We start from the raw sequence: 19680 nt of genomic DNA, 5'->3' as shown, positions 1-19680 counted from the left end.
AAGGAGGCCTTCAGTGGCCTGAAGCTCACAGTCCGGCTCAGACTGGAGGGGACCTTCGCCTATCCCACCTTTCTTACCAGGCTTTGCTCAACCTGCCACTGCCTGGCCTGGAATTCCCAGGAGTTCTAGGAAACTAGGACACACTACCAGTGTGTGGTGCATCTACCCAAAGGCAAAAGCCTCCCATTTTCTGGGGTTTGGAGAAGTGCTCGCTGCTTGAAGTGCTACGCTGCCTTGAGGGAGTAAGAGGACACAATCCAACACTGCATTTGCTCACAGATTTGATGAAACGCACATGAAAACAAAAGTTAAAAAACTGCTCACAGGAACTGTGCATTTCTAGTCATTTAGTGCAGTCTCTTTATACATTTTATTTTTAATTTACAGCATGATACTTACTCCATGACACAGGAAATACTATTTTTCAAATATATATTTAACTAGTCAGTTATGGCCAGTGCAGAAATCCTAATCTTCAAGAAAAGTCTTGGTCCACACTGAAGCACGTTAATCTTTTTCCCTGCAATTCACAACGCACTGTTTCGTAACCAAGAAATTCAGCACGGGGGATCAACTGTTTGAAACCTGCCATCACTGCAGGCCTGATATCTGCAGTTACGACACGTAACGAGCCCCATATTAAGACCTCGCTCATCTTGCCCTCCCTCACGCGCTGCTCTTACTCTGTGTCGGCAACGTGGGCCACTTCTACCTCCACGGTTTCAATGGCTTGCGTAACCTCAGCCATTTTCTGCCCCTGCTGCTGCGCCAGCACATAGTTCACCACCTGCATGATGCTGTGGTCGGACAGAGTGGACACGGACGTGCACTCCTCCGTGGCCGCGACCGCTTCGATGGCTTCGAGCGTCTCGCCCGTTACTACCACGGTCTCGACCTCCTCGCCGCCCGCGCCGAGCTCGGCTTCTTGCTCCTGCACGTCTGCCGCCAGGATGCTGACGGCGTGTTCCACCTGCGTGCCCTGGTTGTGGAACTGCAGCGTGTCCTTCTCCAGCATGATCTTGCAGGGCACGTAGTCCCGGTGGAACTTGGTCATGTGCTTCCGCAGCGTGCGGGCGTCGATGTAGGCCTCGTTGCACACGGGGCACACGTAGGGCCGCTCGCCGGTGTGCGTCCTCACGTGGCGCTTCAGCGAGCGCGCGTCGGCCCACGCCACCCCGCACGTGAGGCACTCGAACGGCTTCACACCTGCTCCCGTGGGCGAGACAAGCACAACACCGTCAGTGCCGCCACGGCTGTGCCTGCGGCGAGGCCGAGCGCCAGCAGAGACAGCAGGAGCACAGAAACGTTACCGCTTTCTCATGCAAGAGGAAGAGCTGCCACTGTAGCACTACAGTACAATGCTAGCACTATACATTAAGTGCATAATACATTTTCCCCCAAGTGCTCTGCCCAGTCTAACTTGTTTCCTTTCCATGATTTTTCTCTGCCAAACTCCTTTTCATTTCACACAGTCTCTCACCTATTTTAAGTACATACAAGTTGACAAAATTCCTTTGGCTTTTTGTTTGTTATGCCTTTCTGAAACATGTTTTGCTTAGTAGTATTTGTCATTTACCTTCCTCATCACACTGTTTCTGTAAATCTTTGTATCCATCTCCTATCGCTTATTCCTTTCTTATAGCTGCAATGCCATTCAGAGCCTTTTCCTCCTTCGTCTATACCACATGTGTTTAAATACCACATATTTATTTAATTCTACGCTCCCTTGTAGCATTTGAAGAGCTCTGTAGTACCTGATAATTAATGGGGGGTGGCAGTGGCAACAAGCACTATTTCAATACTGCCATTCGTTAATACTTGCTAGGCGTAGGTGTCCATTAGAGGAACTTTCTATTTAAGAAAACAAACACACAAATCTCTCTTTCAGTAGTTAGAAAAGTAATCAGATTTACTCCTAATAGGTGTTTAAAAAGAGACATGCTTGGGAGAAGTGCTTTTTTGTCCCAAGAAAGAAGTTCATATACCCTTGCAACACATCTGGAAATGTTCAAATACAGTGTCCTAACTTCACAGCTAGAGATGCACATACCTATACATTTTTGCATTCTAACACATTTTCACATCTTCCCCAAACACCATTCAGTTTACTGCTTGTTGTAAAGCAAAAAGCTGACAAATCTCCAGGCAGTGATCCTTATTTCTGAGTCAATCACTCTTTCGTTTGAGGAGTATTTTGTCAGCCTTCTAAACTGGCGAGTGTTTTACTACACACAGTGCTTTGCTAGATACATATCTTTTTATTGTGCCCATATAAGTTCCGAAAAAGAGAGATTCTTCCACTTAAGTATGAGGAAGGACAGACTGTCCCCCTGCGGATGCCCGCAGTTTTAGAAAGATCCCAATAGTCATTCCTGGAAGTCACTGGAAGCACAATCAACACAGCAAGACCAGCATAAAACTGTAACTAGAGAATCTGGAGGAATTCCCTGCGGTTTGCACAACAGGATGTATGTAGAGGCAAAGGAAAACCCACAAACCCCTGGTGCTTTTAAGGGGACGTCCTGACCGCCTGCTTGCTACGTACCTTCGTGGTTGTTCATGTGTCTCCTGTATTCCCGGAGCTGGGTGAATTTTCTTCCACAATGCTCACAAACTCGTTCCAGGTTTTGCTTGGCTCTTCCTTTTTTACCATGCGTGGCCTTCTTCACGTGTCTTCTGTACAAAGCTTTCTCATAAAATTCTTTGCCACATATATTGCACCTACAACGTGTTAAATGACAAACCTATCTGAAACCATAATGCTATGTTTGCTTTGCCATTTTTAAACCAAAAAAACATTTTAAGTAGGTAAAGTGTAATGGGAATGCGGTTTCTTTAAGTAAAGATATTTGACACTGGCTCGCATGACAAATAGCTCCACAATTAGAAATAATATTGTTGGGCTGCAAGAGCCATGTTCTGTCTTCTTCACAGCTACAAAAAGCTCCCGCTTGCCATTCTACAGCAGTGAGCTCACACAGCATTTCTAATTTTACCAGTTATATTTATCCCCTTAGCATCCTCATAGGCATTACTGCCAAAACATGCCAGCAGGCTACCAGTTTTGACCACACTCTCTGAATTGTCCACCCAGCATCAAGTAGCCAGGACCTCAGTCAAGGACAGTCAACTGGTGCTTTAACTGTATATTTCTCCAGGCAGCTCCTTGCTGGGCAGAGCTGGATCCGCATGCAGCGCCTCTCAGCTGCTAAGCGAGCTCCCCCTTACCTGTAAGGGTCCGTGACAGAGTGAGACTTCACATGAGAATACCAGTCCTTCTTCCAACTGTAGCATTTCCCGCAGAACTGGCACTGGAAGGGCTTCACACCCAAATGTTTGTTCATGTGCTGCCGAAGATCTCGAGCCTCGTAGAAACTCTTCTCACACCTGTAAGAGTAAGGGTTGCAGCATCTCACATGAGAAGAGCAAAGATCTTTGGGGCCAGCAGCTTATCTGAAGGTATGGGATGTAACTCGAGGACCTCCAATCATTTTTGTTTTGTCTTCTATAGATAATTTACATGAACTTACTTATGAGGGCATAAACAGCTGGGTTTTTTTTCCCCATAACCACAGAGTATTAAATACCAATACAAAGATAACAGCAATTTGTAGTTTGTAACACTCAAGTGGTGTTTCCTAGAAATTAAAACACAAATTCAAGATCCTAAAAGAAAGCACCTGAAAGGAAGGTAATACATCCTTTAGCTTAGGCAAATTCCTTAAGTTTTCCTTTACTTATGCCTTGTCATGGTACGATTACATAAAGCTCTGCTTGTATGAAAACTACAGAGGTGGGTCTGCTCCAGAGCATGCTTGCTGCTCTCTGAGGGCAGAACATGCTACTTCCGAGACAGCATTGCCTGATCACCAGCTTCTCTTCCTCATGTAGCCCCACTGTGGTGGGGTTGCCTTCTCCAGCTGATCAACACCTTGGGCTGGGGCAATATTCCTCATATGGGCTCTCAGAGATCCCAGGAGATTAAATCCCAGGGCACTCCTAACACACTACTAATTTAATCTTGCACCAACTTCTCTGAATTTTAGTCCAGCTGCATTTCAGGAAAAGACCTCATGTACAGCCTTGCTGAACTGACTCAGAAACTCAAAATCAAGTCTGGCTGGGAGCTTTACAAACCAAGCCAGTTAGCTAGAAAACTGAAGTCTGCTGACACCTCAGTGAAGCTGTTGCTCAGGTGAAGCTGTCAAAACTTGTGACAACATGAATTGTATTGCCTTTCCTAAAGTTTTCTTAACCAGTTCTGGCCCTATTGGCCTCTCATCAACTGCATTTTGTTTTTAAATGAGATCTCTTTTATCATCATTACAAGGCACTAAATAAAAACATTGCAGATAAAACTGAAGTGCACTTTCTAAAGTTAAAAATACTGCTTATACTAACACATAGTAGCACTACTACAGATGATTGAAAAATCCTTCAGAAGTAGTTTTTCATGAGTACTCTAAGCTGTGTACAGTCCATCAAACAAACTGGAGAACCCCATTTAATACCAGAAAGAATACTGGCAGTTTGGAAATGTTAATTAACTTTTAGAAGGTTAATTGAAAGGTTCTCTGTATAATCTGCTTGGTCATGGGGAAATTATCAATGACTTCTTAGCACCCAAAGAGATGCACTCTTTCAATTGCAGTGTTTCTGTTAAACCACATTCAGAAATACAAAGATATTTGTATGTAAATTCTATAATCTAGCAACAGCCAGTGAGTTAGTTTATGATGTTTCTGCAGAGCTGTTTGCTAAACACAGTGCACACTGCAGGGCATAAAGGCACATTATGTTGTAGATTGCCTAGGAAATTTTCATATGTAGCTGAAATTAACTCTCACAGTAAATGAGGACAAGAACAGGCAGAAAGTTCCTCCCCTCAGAGGAGCTCATCACTCTGTCCTACATAGGAGCTTTAAAGCTGTATGTAGTTATTGATCCCAGCTGCAAGTGCAAACACACTCAATTAAGAGATAATGATATGAAAAGCAGAATTGGTAACAATTAAAAATTAAGCTTTTCTGCTGCAATGCACGAATTAAAATAGTGCATTTTTTGGTTTAATGCTTTTAAAGTTTTATTCCAGACTAGTGAACAGCCTTGCACTACAGCAACAAGCTCTTTTTAAGAGACAATTAATGTTGAAAACGAAAGCAAAACATCAAACTCACTGAGTGCATTGATAACCACGAACTTCAGGCTTTGGCTGATGTTTCTTTATGTGCTTACTGAGTCCTGATGCTCTGTGGAAAGATTTTCCACAGATGGAGCAGAGATACTTGGATTCTCCTGGCAAAACAAAACAGCATGCATTACAAAGCCAGGCCCCCATTCCTCTGGAATGTTTTGTGCAAGTATTTTCCTATCACATAATTTATCCAAAGTAGACAGAGCAGTGCTACAAAGAACAGTAAACTTAATTACACACAGCTGAAAGTTTGAAGTGTGTTTTGTATGTACCAATGTACATGGAATACATGGAAGGCAAAGCAATTATTCTAAATGACTTTATTAAATGTTTCTAAACATAGGGCACAATATCATAACTACTAATTAGTCATGAAAAAAATCAGTAGGCTAGGAAACTGCCATCTAGCATAAAAAAAACACTTGTCTGTACTGATATAACATGGAGTTCCTCCAGCAATGCAGCATTATCTGTGAATGATTTGGGCCTTGAATTCATGGAACAGCTTGTTAAAAGAAAAATTTTCAGCTCCAACCCATTAATTTAGGAGTGTTGAATACTCATAAATTCTTCCACTTCTGGAACAAATTCTGTTAAGAAAAAGCATCTCTTGTTTTTGATTCTGCCCAAATCGGGAAACAAGAAACACGAATAACTTCTGCATATTATGAAATATTTTTAAATGCTGTTTGTATTAAATTATTATTAAATAATTATTAAATATTTATTTATTTAATTAATAATTAAATTATTATTAAATTATTATATTGTCATATTTTACATTCTAAGATGACTCAAGATAGCAGCTTTTCTAAAATTTGACTCTTCTGTATAAAACAAGTTTTATACAAGTCCTGTATTTCTCAATTAAAAGAACAGATTTCATATGCCGTCTTATCATGAGAGTTTCAAAGAAATATGATGATTCACTACTCCTTTGACATTAAGAGAGCTGTCAATGAAAACTCTTACAGTGTCCAGATCAGAGTCCAATGAGAATAGAATGTACTTAGAAGTTTAAGAGGACATCTCCCAGTGATATTCAGAAATAGGAAGAAAAAACAAAGTAGGCTTCTTGCCATTAAAAAAAAACCCACCACTCTTATTCAAATAATTTGGAACAGCTACGTAGTTATAACCTAGTTTTCTCATTTTTACAAACACTTCTATTACAGCAAGTCTTACAAAAGATGAGGAGATTCTTAAATCTCTAACTTGGAAAGTTTTTTTCCGAAAGGATAAGCTCTAACTCTAGATGCTCTGGGCCATTCCAGCCTGTTGCCTTGTCTTTGGTAGGTTGACAAGATATAGGCATACATCAACACACAGCAATGCACTACCCATGTTCACCCCATGTTCTTGTGCAGAATATTTAAATACAACCCTAAGCTATGGTAAAACAAGCCCCAAAAGAAACATAAAATGCCTTCTTACACCTTTCTCAAATATTTGGCCAAAAGGAGAGTAAAGAGTAACTACTTCTTAGTTCCTTTGAGACCAAAGGACAATGTTGAAGATTAACCAACGTACAAAAGCAGCCCAAGGCAAAAGGTTCTTCCTTCTCATCACGTACCTGTATGAATGCTCATATGTTCCTGAAGACTTCTTTTTGTGACAAAGGACTTTTCACACAAGTCACACTGGAACTGTTTCTGTACTTCGTGGAGAGCTAAGTGCATTTTTAGTCCATGCTTATACGTAAACGTTTTTCCACAAACCTAAAAATTCCAAATCCAGTGGCATAAGACAAGCAAAACCCAGTATGTAGCAGGTTTTCAAAGCAAAAGTGCTAGTTTTAACTCTAAAGATCACACACGCCACTATTTCCTGGAAACCTGGATGACGAAGCCTGTGAATCTCACTAATGGTGAAACTGGCCTACTAAAAAATTATGCTAAAGACATTTTAAGGATGTAGGGGTACTAATTTCCTAATTCAAGCTCACTCTCGTTCTTTCCCAGAAATGGACTATAAGAACCACCAGAAACACCACAGTAACTTTCCACATTCTGAACTGGCCTAAACTAACCTAAAATTTTAGACAAAGAGAAACTACCAGAGCATCGGAGTACCAGGAAAACATTGATATTTTTGATAACAAAATAAAAGATTCCTCCTTACCTTGCACGCGTGTGGTTTTACACCTGTATGCTTGAGCATATGTATCCTGAGGGAATAGAGCTTAGGCAGAGTTCTCCCACAAATGTCACATATAAACTCCCGTTTGACTCGCCCTTTCACGGAGGAGGCACCGGTCTCCTCTTCCCCAGCAGCTGCAGTGCTGGCCTCAGTCTTCCGCGTGTGGCGGACGAGGTGGGCTCGCAGAGAGGCCCCGTACTGGAATTCCTTTTTACACAGCTGGGAAAGGAAATACAGGACTTTAGTCTTTAATACTTCAAAGTTATGTCAAGAAGCGTAACTAAAGGTTTTAAGGGTAGTAGTATCATCAGCTAAGTCCGTCACCTGACTCCAACAGGCATTATATATTGGGTTTAATTACTAAGTGTTTAATGTTTTAGAATGCTCAAAAAGACAAAGACTAACAGACAAAAAACTTACTGGGCATTTATAATCTTTAGTTCTTTCATGTTTCAGTGTGTGCATTATAAGTGCATAGCGCCGCTGGAAGACCATTCCACACTCGGAGCATTTGTGCTGCGCTTCTAATTCATTATTTTCCGTGGTCTCTCTTTTGGGTTGTTTCATTTTTTTCCCTCTTTGTACCAGTTTCATGGCTACCTAAGTTGGAAAAAGAAACACTTGGATTAATTTTATCATCAACTTTACCTAAACCGACATTTTTCCCCTTGAGTGGCCACTATTCCTTCCCCACCATAGGGTCAGGCTTACAAACCACAAACAGCAGGAACTGTCCGAGAAAGTAAGATAACCTTCTGATCACAAAGAGAACAAAACCTGCCATACTCTGGCCATCCTAAATAGGGTGCTCAGATATTTTGATTGTATCAAAGTATCTGGATGCCTGGGCTCCTGCTGCCACCCGTAAAAGGAGACTAACGCTATAACCTCGATATACAAGGGAGTTATAAAGATAGCACATCAAGCATTGAGCGTAGAACCGGTCGTTCTAGTGTGAAAATGAGGTCTCACAAAACACCGCTAGAAATTAGCGATTCTAGAAATTAACAGCAAGATTTTAAAGCGCCAAGTGAGCGCTGTGCCAAGAACAAACCAACTCCTGCCCAATGCAGTAAATATCACCTACTACTAAGCAACAACAAAGACAAGACTCTCAAAGGGGGAAGAGTAAGAAAGGGGGTTCATAATTCAAATATTAAAACTGGTTAAGTACTAAACATTTGCCATTCCTGAGTGCTTGACTTTAAAATGTCAGTGCTCTTGAAACTTTTTTTTTTCCCTTTAAACAAACTGACCCCAACCTTAGCGCAGCATAACTGGATTACTGTGGCTTATGGCTACAAGAGAAGAATAGCCTCAACAAGTATAGGACCTCATTTCTGTAATGAGCAAAGATATTTATGTATTTGCCTATTATCAATATAGTCACATATCGGCTAAGAATTAAATTTCCAAAAGTTTTAGGAAGCAAATACACCTCTGTTTTACCATAAAAATCCAGAAAAAAAGATACACAAACTAAGTTAACTATACTGAGTTTTATGGAGAACTCCAAGCTTGAAGAAATTTTGTTGTGAATTTATTTTATGTAACTGTCGTATGTTAGAATTTACTTTGATTTTCAGTAATGCTGATTTCTCACAAAAGGAAAAAAATAAATAAAGCCAGACCTTGTGTGGAAACAGAAAATTGTATTTTCAGATCGGTCTGGCAACATGGGACAATTTGGCTGAGAACAGGCCTAAACAGATAGGAGATACCTGCTGAACTGCAGATTTGGGATTTGCCTTCATGCTTTGCAGTTTTTTCTCAATTCCTTTATGCAACCTGATATATCCACCCTCGCTGACAGACCGCTGGCGAAGCTTGCTTTTGTAGGTGTCATCTTGGCTGGAAGCTTCGCTTTCCGGCTGTGAAACAGCAACGCTCTGCTCTTGGCCAGGCCTGCTCTGCTTTTGCTCAAGTGCTTCGGTGGGGTCCTCGGAAGCGCTCTCTGCACCTCCTGCGCCGCCTTCCTTCTGATCTGCCTCGGCTTTCGCCCGTCCCTGCGTGTCCGTGGCTTCCACACGCGACGGCTCAGCCTGCACAACTGGCACGGGGCTGTGCGAGGCGCGCTCTACCGGCTCTGTTTTGACGTGAGCTCCAGTTGTGTCACGGTGCTCCGTGGGCTCTAAGAGGTCACCCGTGGTGGCCTCTGCAGGCTCTGGGGGAGAGGGATCCACCTGAAGTGCTGCCTCCTCCTCCAACTCGGCAGCCGAGGCAGCACCGTTGACCACTGCGACCGTCAGCACCGCTGGCACTGGCTGCTCTGCACCCTCCACGGGCTGCATCTCAACCTCGGGCTGCCCTGCTAGGTTTTGTATCGACTCCACTGTATGGATGTCTCCCTTTTGGTACACAGTGATTTGTTTCTCTTCCATCTGCTTGTGCACATGTTCACAGATTTCTAGGACCTCTGTCATGAAGAGGTGTCGGGCCAGCATGGCCACTTCTGCCATACTGCAGAAGTCAAAAGTTAATTCTGAAGTATAAGCAAATTCCAATAGAGGGAGAAAACTTGACTTGCAAAACCCTGCCATGAACAAAACAAGAGATTAGAGCAAATACAGATGACCTCAAATGATAAGAAAATATCCCAATCCAGGCACAACAGTTCACCTTTGATATGGCTAGGTCTGAAATTTAGGGTGAAATACACTTGCAAATAGCAGTGTCTTCACTGTACTGGGTCTCAACTAATTATCATTTATACAAAAGCACCCTCCTGCTCTATTTTTTTTTTACACTGAGTCAAGCCCAGACAACCTTTTGAATATTTTCACACTTGAATTCTCTGGAGATTGTTCTAAGATACTAGGAGGGCCACAATATTCTTGAAGCAGGTAAACCCTAATTTAATTGATATCTTTTGGACTTTTGCAAAAAGCAGTGAAGACTCAAATAATAACTGATGTGGCAGAGAGAAAAGACAATAAAGTGGTTAGTGGAAAAAAAAAACACATATAGATACAAAAGCTTAAAAATAAACACAGGGTGTAATTTTACAGAAGTTCACACTTAATTTGGGGGAACTTCTTAAGCACCAGAAATCCATTGTTCATGTCAAGCAAAGACAGACCCAGGTAGGGAACCAGTGAGAAAGCAAAGAAAAAGACATATCTACAATACTCTCCATCGCTAGAGAGATATTCTGGGAACATTCATTTTAAGAGTGTTTCCTATCTTTAAGGTACCAGAAGGGTTGAGAAAAGAACAGAAATATCTGTATATTAAAAAATCTTTGTATACTAAAACACAGTAATGATCTACAGAGATAGGATACAAACAGGTATGTGCTCAGCAAAAGAGCTCTTAGAGAAGCTAATGAATATCCCTTCTTTATTTATTCTAGCATTTCATTATGTTCCTTGTTTTTTGATGTCTGGGACTAATACAAGGAGAGCACATAAACAAGATAAAAAGGAAAAAGGTTTCCGGAAATTAAGAGATGAAATCCCATAGTCTGTTCAATATGGGAGATCGGATTATGCAAAACCAGAGTGATGACCATTTCAGCATTAAAATCAACACAAAATACTTCTGGATTAAAAGGAAGGAAAAAAAAAAAAAAAAGACAAGCGTTTGATCTTGAACACACAAAAGAAACTGTTTCAAATGCTGTAAACCTTACTTAGGATATTACAGTTGCTGTCTTTGCAACCCACAACTCACCTGACAGATCCACTACAGCTTCATGACTAGAGACAGCTCCCTTCTCGATGAAGAGCTCTCGGAAGTACTCGCTGTTGGCTGCCAAGACAGCTTTGTGCGCTCTGTACTCCTCTCCTTCAATGAGCAGAGTCACGTCACAGAACTGATTGGAAAGCCTCTGCTGATTCAGCTGGTTTAGCACTGACAGACAGTGTTTGGAAGAGGACTGCTTCACAAGGCCCTTACTGTCAACCTGTCATAAACAGTATGATGAAAACTTCATTACATTTAGACTGTACATTTTTAAGCATTTACGCAGAAACAAGGAAAAGCATTAGTTTCTGCAACCACACAGTTAGTTCAAGTCAATTTAATAAAGTGGCTATTTTTACTGTTGCTCTCTTTTCTATAAATGTTTCAAGTCTGTCCCACCCTCCCAACATACAGTTAAGACATTTGAATGCATTTTTCAGTGCTGCTCCCTGAAAAAAAAAATAGAAGTCTATACACACTCCTCAAAAATTGATTGTATAAGTACAGGCATTATTTATTAAAGAACAGACAGCGACTCCATGAGAATCCTGTATACGATGTATTACTACAAAATTTTTAATTCATTTTCCCTTGGGTACTATTTGTACAAATAAAGGGGAGTGTAATTTTTGACATGCTCATATATACCAATCGCCTGTTTCTGCATACCGGATATATTTGGCAAAATTTACGCCCTCTTCTTACTGCCAGATTATCACAAGAATAAGTATGTGATAAGGAAAATATGTAGGTAACTAAAACAGTGTTAACAAATGTCTTAAAACACATTCAGATATAAACAATGTCACTTACAAATACGAGCTCATGTTTTGCTATTGGCTTCTTCTTTGCAGACTTTGGGAATTCAGCTGTGATTGATGTTGTATTACTCAATTCCTCATCCGTTTCATTACTGTCTTCATGCGATTTTGCATCTAGTCCTAGTTCCTCTAGCATTTCAGAGGGATCTGATAGAGATCTAGAACGATCTAGTTTTTCCTGGCACTTGCTGCATTCTTTAATGTAATCTTTGACTTGCTTAAGAATACCTAATAAAAAAAATGAATGGAGCTTAATTAGGCTTCTGTTTTTCATTCAATTTAAAGATGTAATTATGTAATTGATTATCAAAACACATTACAAATTTATTAAGAAAAATAAAGCAAATCATCTACACTTCCTTCTTCTGCCTTCTTTTTATTAGTCCAGCCTCTCTATCATTCTCTTGCATGTGAATGCCATTACTGTAATCCACAGTTATTTTAGGATGTACACATTTAAGATTACTAGTTAAAGTAAACAATCATAGAAAGGTTCTGAGAATATTAAAGAAAAAAAAAATGTATTTACACGCAAACTGTAATATCTTGCATTTAGCTCCATGGAAGTGGATCTCAGAGGTCATCTTCACTGACAAGGACAGGAATTGGAAAGCTCACGTAAAGGAAGTTGCAAAATTGCAACCATGTTATACACAGTGACGCTCACAGCTACTGCTAACAACATTCAAGTCAACTGCTTGTAATTTGGACCCCTTGAGGGAGGGCAACTGGGCAAGGCTGCTGTCCACTTGTGGCACAAGGGGATTGTCATGACAGGCGAAACCAGAGCTCCCAAGGAGACGTGGCAAAGAAACGAGACAGTTAAAGGATGACGGTAGATGCTGGAGCAGCCTAATACTAACCAGGCAATGAGAGCCCAGCTGGAGGCCAGGAGAACATATGTTAAACTATGTGCACCAAACCCTTTTACACACACACACACACACACACACACACAGTTCTTCAAAGCAATGACATCTGTCCTGGAAGAATGGACTGCAGCTGGAGCAAACCCACTAAATTTTAGGATAGGGAAAACTAAAGCTAAAATGACAGATTTGCTGACTGGTGGCTAAAAAAAAAAAAAAAAAAAAAAAAAAAAAAAAAGCAGAAGGGGGGAAGCAGTATCTGCAGAAAACCGTCCCCAGGCAACTCAAAAGTGAGGAGTTTGTTTACTGGCTACATAATCCTAAAGGCTGAAGACCTCATCCAAAGGGAACACAGGTACGAAGCTACTGGCTCATCTAGCGAAGGCCGGGAATGGGGAACACTGATGCTGAATTCACTCCTGTTTCTAAGGGCTGCAGAATCTCTCAGGCCCCAGCAGAGGATCAGCCCTTCCACCTTCTTGTTGGAGGAAAGGGAAAGGCATAAGAAGGAGGGCAAAGTGCATGGAATAGACCTGCTAGTTATATGGATAAAAAACCCATGAGTTGGCCGGGGACAGAAAAAAAAAAAAAAAAAAGGTGTTACCAGGTTAAAGGTTGGAATAGATCACGTGGCATGAATGCCTGCTCCACACAAAGCATAAAGAGTTGAGAAATCTCTGCCCTAAGTGGTCAGTGCTGGGGTCAGGGCTGCGTTCCCACACACTCAGGAACCAAAGCTGATTTAAGAAGCCACAAGAAAACGCACCGACAAACGAGCGACGAGCAGAGCAGGGCCTATGCCTGAACAACCGGCGATGAGTGCAAGGGATGGAAGGCTTAAAGCCAGTTTTCCCTTCCCTCAGCAGGTGACGAGCTGAAACGAAAGCTCTTCGGCGCACGGCAGGACACCATTCAGGCTCCCCATGGGCTCCTTCCCGGCCTCTCTGCGAATATTCGCTTCCCCCAAAAGTAGAGAGGGGCTTGAACCTGCCCCTCGGGGACAGCGCCGCTGCCCTCACAGCCCAGGACCGCCACGCGGCTGCGCAAAAATAAATGAACGAGTGAAAAGGGGAAGAACGAAAGGCGAGGAGGAAGGAAAAGTAAGGAAGGGAAGAAAGACGAGAGGAGAGAAAAAGGAAGAGCGGCAGCTCTGCCGCGGCCGGACTCCCCCTCTCCCCACACACACACACGCCCCGCGCGCCGCCCAACGGCCGCAACGGCCGCGCGCCGCGGCTCACCTCGCCACCAGTACTTGTGCGAGAGCCCCTGCCAGGTCTGCAGGCGCGTGCGGTGCGCGCCGTCGGGCGCCAGGTGCGCGGCGCGGATGAGGCGGGCGCGCCGCTCGGCCTGCAGCACCACCTCGAGCTCGGCGAAGCGCTGCCGGTCGCGCTGCCGCCGCTGGTAGTAGAGGGTGCCGCCGCGCACCACGTAGCACGCGGCCGCCTTGCGGATCTTGCGCTTCGCGTTGCCCTCGGTGCCCGGCGCGTAGGGCTCGCGCTCGTTGGTCAGGTAGCGCAGGATGGCCAGGTAGCTCTCCTCGCTCGACATGGCAGCAGGAGGAGCGGGGCGAGCGCGGAGCCGGCCCCGCGGCGGGGGGCCCTGGGGAAGGCGGGGGCTGCTGCGGCCCAGGCCGGGCCGTGCTGACGGGCAGGCTCAGCCCTCGCCCGCCGCCCGCGAGCGTCCCCGCGGCGCCGCTCACATGCGGCGAGCCCGGGGCACGGGGGCTGCCGAGGGGCCGACCGGGGCTGCGAGCGGGCAGAGCATGCGCCGCCCGCAGCGGCAGCGCCCCGAGCTGCCCGGCGCCCGCCCCCCGGGCGCGGAGCGCGGCCCGCGGGCGGCGGCGCCGGCGGGAGCCGGGCCCGGGGGGGAACTGGAGTTTCGCGGCCAGCGGCGGCGGGAGGGAGGAAGAAGCTCGGGCAGCAGCAGCAACGGAAAGACAAAATGGCTGCTGCACAAGAGGAAGTGAGGTCAGAAGGCCGCGCGCTGGGGAGGGGAGGGGGGACGGGCGGGGGAGCCGCGTGCGCTCGGGCAAGGAAGTGGCGGCGGCCATCTTGGGAGCGGGCAGAGGGGAGGCCGGGCGGAAGGCACGCGGCGGCCATCTTGGGAGCGGGCAGGGCGGCGGCGTTGGAGCGCGCGGGTTGGTGAAGGCGGCTCCGAGAGGCCGGAGGGAGGCACCGACAGGGGCCGCGCAGGGGGCTTCGTGTCGCAGTAGCGGTGAGAGGTGACGGCCGCGCGGCCGCTGCATCCTGAGCTCCCGTGGGTGTTAACGCGCCAAGGCTCCGAGGGTGTTTTTTTCCCCTTACCTGTCACTTGCCTCGATTAAACTGCACACATTCAGTACCACCACAGGCAGCCCCACTGTGAGCCACCGCGCTTGGCTCAAGTGTAGCCACCCATGTTCCTTGTCCTTCGCAATAAGGCAAGCGCCCAATGCTCTTCAAAGCAGTTATAAGATAGCAGATGTATGAAGAGCCAAGCCAGTATTACAGTTTACTTTTAAAAAGCTGCAGCTGCTCAGCACAGTATAGTGAAAGCCCTGAAGGGGGTATTTACTCTGTGCAAGACTGTTTTGGATTCTGAAAGATTAACAGGTGACACCAATAAATTGTGAAGAATCTAATCCAGAAAATGAAGAAGTTGGTTTAGTCCCCTTCAGCCAGCAGGTGAAAGGACATTCTCTTGCCAAAACCACTACCATCAAGACAAGGGAACGTTTGGGCACGGTGCTTACCTACCTAAACCACATTGGAAAGAAACATGCTTCATAATCACTCATGCTGTTATCAGTACTGTAGTACATGCTGCAGATTAGACCATACTTTTGAGGAAAAGGGGCCCTACAGGGCTGAGCAGCTCACTTAGCTTAGTCAGCACCTATGGAAAAAGTACAAGACAGGACCCTTTACAGCCATCCTCTTGCTGACAAAAGCTGCCCACAATCAGTTGCTTTAGCTGCTGACCCAGGAGTTGCCTTAATCTTTCTGCATAACAGTCTTGTGGTTCACAAAACCATCCTTTTCTGAACCCATTTCAGCCTTCCACCTCTGTAACACTTCACAGCTATGCATTCCACAAAACAAGTACAGGAAAGTCACTTAGATGGTGCAGGAGTCCAAGATTCAAACTAAGTAACAACTGAGACATCCTAAAACCATCCACTGCATTCCAGTGAAGTCACAGTTCCCACAATGAAGAGTTCTAAGTAGTCAAGCATCTGCTTCAGAAATGTCATCTACATGTAGTAGAGTCCTGACAGTACACTTAATTCTTCATATCTCCAAAATGAGTAATATTTATTTTCAGTAATTACCAGGGCTTTAGAAACTCCTTTTTATGCCACTGGACTTAGATCTAGAGTTAAGTTAGTACTCATGCTGTTTTATCCTTTAGATAAGAACTGCTTCTTAGACTTCAAGCTGGATCTTCCCTGCTACCTGTGTCACTGCACCCATTCTGGTAGAGCAGACCTGAGGAACCCCATGTTTTATGGCAAGAAGTGGTTTTTTCAGTCTGTGAAAGCAGACATGGTTACTTCTTTGATTAACCCCCCAGTATCACACACGCAGCTGAACAGAACATGGCACAAGTTACGGAAGTTGGTCAGGTGTTTATTCAGCACAGCTAACAGTGTGGCAAATTAGCGCTTTCCACCAACACGGGGAGCAGAAACCTTCACTGGTTTCACAATCTTCTGCTTAGGTGCTGCCTTCGTGGGAGCCTGTAAAGAAACATTAAAATATGAGTGAAGAGAAACAATGTACTGGCATCCCTAAACTTAACGTGTCCACTTTTAAAATTCTCAACTGAAATGAGGTGATGTAGTGAAGGTATCCACATCATATCAGAATCACATGAGCCAACTGTTATCACACAGACCACTGCAAACCTGCAACACCCACAAAGTAATATAGTGCACTAAAGAAGTAATAACATAGTATGTGCTAGCTCTTATCAGTGTGTTGTGAGGGAGTGCTTAGCTAGTTGGAGATGTCATATCTGCTTCTAGCCAACAAGTCTTCTGTCACAAGCTTCTATACTCTCAAATGGCCTCTATCAAGACAGTGGTTTTATCATAACACTTATTCTCTTAAAAAAAAAAAGTTATATTGAGCTGTTCATGCATGTCTAACTTTAGTACAAATTCTTTCAGGAAGCTTCCAGGTGATAATGGATACAAAAAATGCTTCTTCCAAAAGCAAGTATCAATTTCCACTTAAGCCCCACAACAGCTGGTTGTTGTTACAACATGGCTTATTCCAAGCAAACACTTTATTATTTCTATTCAACTACTGTATCTCACCTTTGCAGTAGAAACTGCTGTTTTCTTAGTTGCCTGTTTAGCCTTCTTGGCTTCTTTTGCAGCCCTAATTCAGAGCAAAAAGAGTCAAATTATTCATGTCTACATTTTTTTTTCTTTTAAGTTCTTGGCTGTGAAAGGTCTAGAACATCATGTAAGGCAAGCATCATTTCAGGCTCATTGTCTGGCATTCAGTACCTCCAGAAAGACTGATACAGAGAAAACAGAACTAGGTACAACAAAGAAGTGTTTCCATAAAGGGAGAAGGCTAGAAGAGACCCCTCTGCTGATACCACATGTTGCTAAAATCAGCCCAAAATATGCTGATCTAAAGAAAACCACCCACCAAAAGCTTTAGAGTTTAAAGCTCTTCTAGAAAAAGTTTTTATAACCTTTGAAATGCCTGGCATGGCTCCAGTCACCCGATTTCTTACCTAATAGCTTGTTCCCTCTGCGCCTTTCGCACTTCAGGCTTCTGATTTCTCTTAGCCATAATCTCGGCTAAAGATGCACCAGTAATAGCCCTTTGAAACTTAACAGCACGGCGTGTGCGCTTCTTCTGTATCTCTTCCTAAAATGGCAGGAGAGGAAGACAAGAGATTAAAAGACATAACCAAAAGCCTAAAGACAAGTACAGCAACAGGTTGCCATTCAAATTGAAGCTATACAGAAATAGGATCTTACACCTCACTTTGGAGGTAATTCTAGTTTTCTGATTTGCCAAAGCACACTACTGGCTACCAATTAAAATGTACTTTCCTTTGTAGGTGGGATATATTAAAAAAAAAAAAAAAAAAAAAACAACAACAACAACAAACCCACACACACATATACTTTATGAAGAAATTCCAAAATTCAGCCATCTGCAATCCCCAGAAAAAACGGGGAATAGGGAATAAGGAAAAAGAAAAGGCTAGGATTGATGGAATCTTCCAAAGGGAACCAGCAATTCCCAGTTAAGTGGCAACACTGCCTTGAGCACTAGCATGCACTATCAAGCACCAACTTACTTTCTCCAAGTTGTAGAACCTTTGACTTGTACGCATACACAGTGACCTACACACATATACAAGAATTTCTAGATTGTTTTTGTTATGCAAATTCAGCCAGGAGCGCTGAAAATACCTCATGCTTCAGATCATGATTTATCTTTTGCATATAGTGACAGACACGTAAGAACAATCTCCAATTAAGCTGTAGCTCAAAGCTTTCTAGAAGATATATGAGCATTTCCCCTATCCTTTACTTTCCAGATCATCTGTTTACAAGGATGATCAGCACTCTGGAAGTCCCAAGAATTAACAACTCCAAATGCTGAACAGCATTACTCATCTTTGGTAGACATTTTCTTTTAAATCATACGCCATTAACACAAGTACTTAAAGCTGCCAAATCTACTGTGGTACTGAATGCCCCCCCCAACACTATAACATAGACACGGTGCTTCTGCTGAAGCAATTTACCTTCCAAACCTTTCAAATATGGACGAACACATGAACTGATATAAAGTGACTCACATATGCAGCATAACAGATCAAGATTCATCCTGGTTATACAGGTTACACTTGTGCTAACCTTGAAATCACCTCTTTCCCAATCAGACCCGTGCCCACATTATTCATTGGGAAAGCTCAGAGCAGTGTTGGTTGCTGCGTACTCACCGACTGCCCTTTCTTGTGCTTACGCCTGTACAGAACAGTCCAATTGATCTGACGGGGGTTTCTCTTGGAGAGGAATGCCGATTCACATTTTGCATTCAAGAACTGGAAAACCTAGGAAAGCAACTACTTTATGTAAGTTCCTGAACTCTAAGTTGACTTATCAAATAACTCTTTAACTCATCTTTCATCACTAACTTTTTCTTTAAATAATAGAGTACTGTAACCAGGAAGCTCTGTATTTTAAAACCCGATTTGAAAACTTTAGTGTATGAAACCTTATTTTATTAATAAAAACGATCTCCTAGAAGGCGCTCCATTAAATCAGCCTGAAGGAATTGCTTTTTGCACAGAAGGTGCAGAAGTATTAAGCTGCTATATTCCACTCTAAAAAGAACTGGTAGGTTGGTTATAATAACCCTATACAATATTTATAGCAGAACGGAACAGGGCTTTTGGATAGCGCACCCAAGCCCTTCTCGGAACACGACTCGTTGCCTCCTGCGCTGGCGCAGGGGCAGCACCAAGCGGACTGGCTCACTAGCAGCTACGCGGCCGCGGCGCCCGCCGCGGGCGCGCAGGAGGCCGAGCCCGGACCCCACGCGAGGCCGCCGCGGCGCGGTCGGTCCCCCTTCGCCTCACCTTGCCGTCGGTGCGGGCGTAGCGGCGCCCATGGCCCGGGTAGATCTTGTAGCCGCTGAAGCTGCACAGCTCGACCCTGTGCGGGAGAGAAGCATTAGCGGAAGGCGCGGGGCAGCCCCGGAGGCGGGCGCGACGCTGCCCCGCGGCCGATGGCGCCCGATAGCACCGCGGCGGGCGCCGCCGCCGACATGGCGGCCCTTACTTCATGATGGCGGCAGCGGCTCCGCGGCGGAGAAGGGCAGGGCATCATGGGAAACCGCCTTCTAAAGGCGCGCGCTGCATGCCGGGAGGCGCTGCGTCACCGGGCGGGGAGGGGGCGCTTCCCGCGGGGAGGGGCGGCTCTCGCGGAGCGCCGGAGCGGCTCTGACCTGTTTTA

General features: G+C 44.4%; 2 protein-coding genes across 2 annotated transcripts; both read right to left on the bottom strand.

Moving 5' to 3' along the window:
- Positions 1-325: 325 nt before the first annotated feature.
- On the bottom strand, positions 326-14255 carry ZBTB11 (zinc finger and BTB domain containing 11). The gene is made up of 11 exons (XM_088533596.1): positions 13946-14255; positions 11831-12066; positions 11006-11237; positions 9055-9866; positions 7754-7933; positions 7316-7552; positions 6768-6912; positions 5178-5295; positions 3229-3387; positions 2546-2721; positions 326-1206 (listed from the first exon to the last, which is right to left on the bottom strand). The coding sequence occupies exons 1-11, from the start codon at positions 14253-14255 to the stop codon at positions 680-682; spliced, it is 3132 nt and encodes a 1043-aa protein (XP_088389722.1). The 3' UTR covers positions 326-679.
- A 2043-nt stretch (positions 14256-16298) lies between these two features.
- Positions 16299-19585, bottom strand: RPL24 (ribosomal protein L24). The gene is made up of 6 exons (XM_088533586.1): positions 19507-19585; positions 19305-19380; positions 18666-18776; positions 17439-17575; positions 17008-17071; positions 16299-16425 (listed from the first exon to the last, which is right to left on the bottom strand). Exons 1-6 carry the CDS (start codon positions 19509-19511, stop codon positions 16345-16347), a joined length of 474 nt encoding a protein of 157 aa, XP_088389712.1. The 5' UTR covers positions 19512-19585; the 3' UTR covers positions 16299-16344.
- Positions 19586-19680: the final 95 nt, after the last annotated feature.

Source organism: Tinamus guttatus, unplaced genomic scaffold (assembly GCF_059628265.1).
Source record: "Tinamus guttatus ecotype Peru unplaced genomic scaffold, ASM5962826v1 Tinamus_guttatus_pri_ptg000035l, whole genome shotgun sequence".
Taxonomy (NCBI): domain Eukaryota; kingdom Metazoa; phylum Chordata; class Aves; order Tinamiformes; family Tinamidae; genus Tinamus; species Tinamus guttatus.
This window is presented reverse-complemented; position numbering and strand designations above follow the sequence as displayed.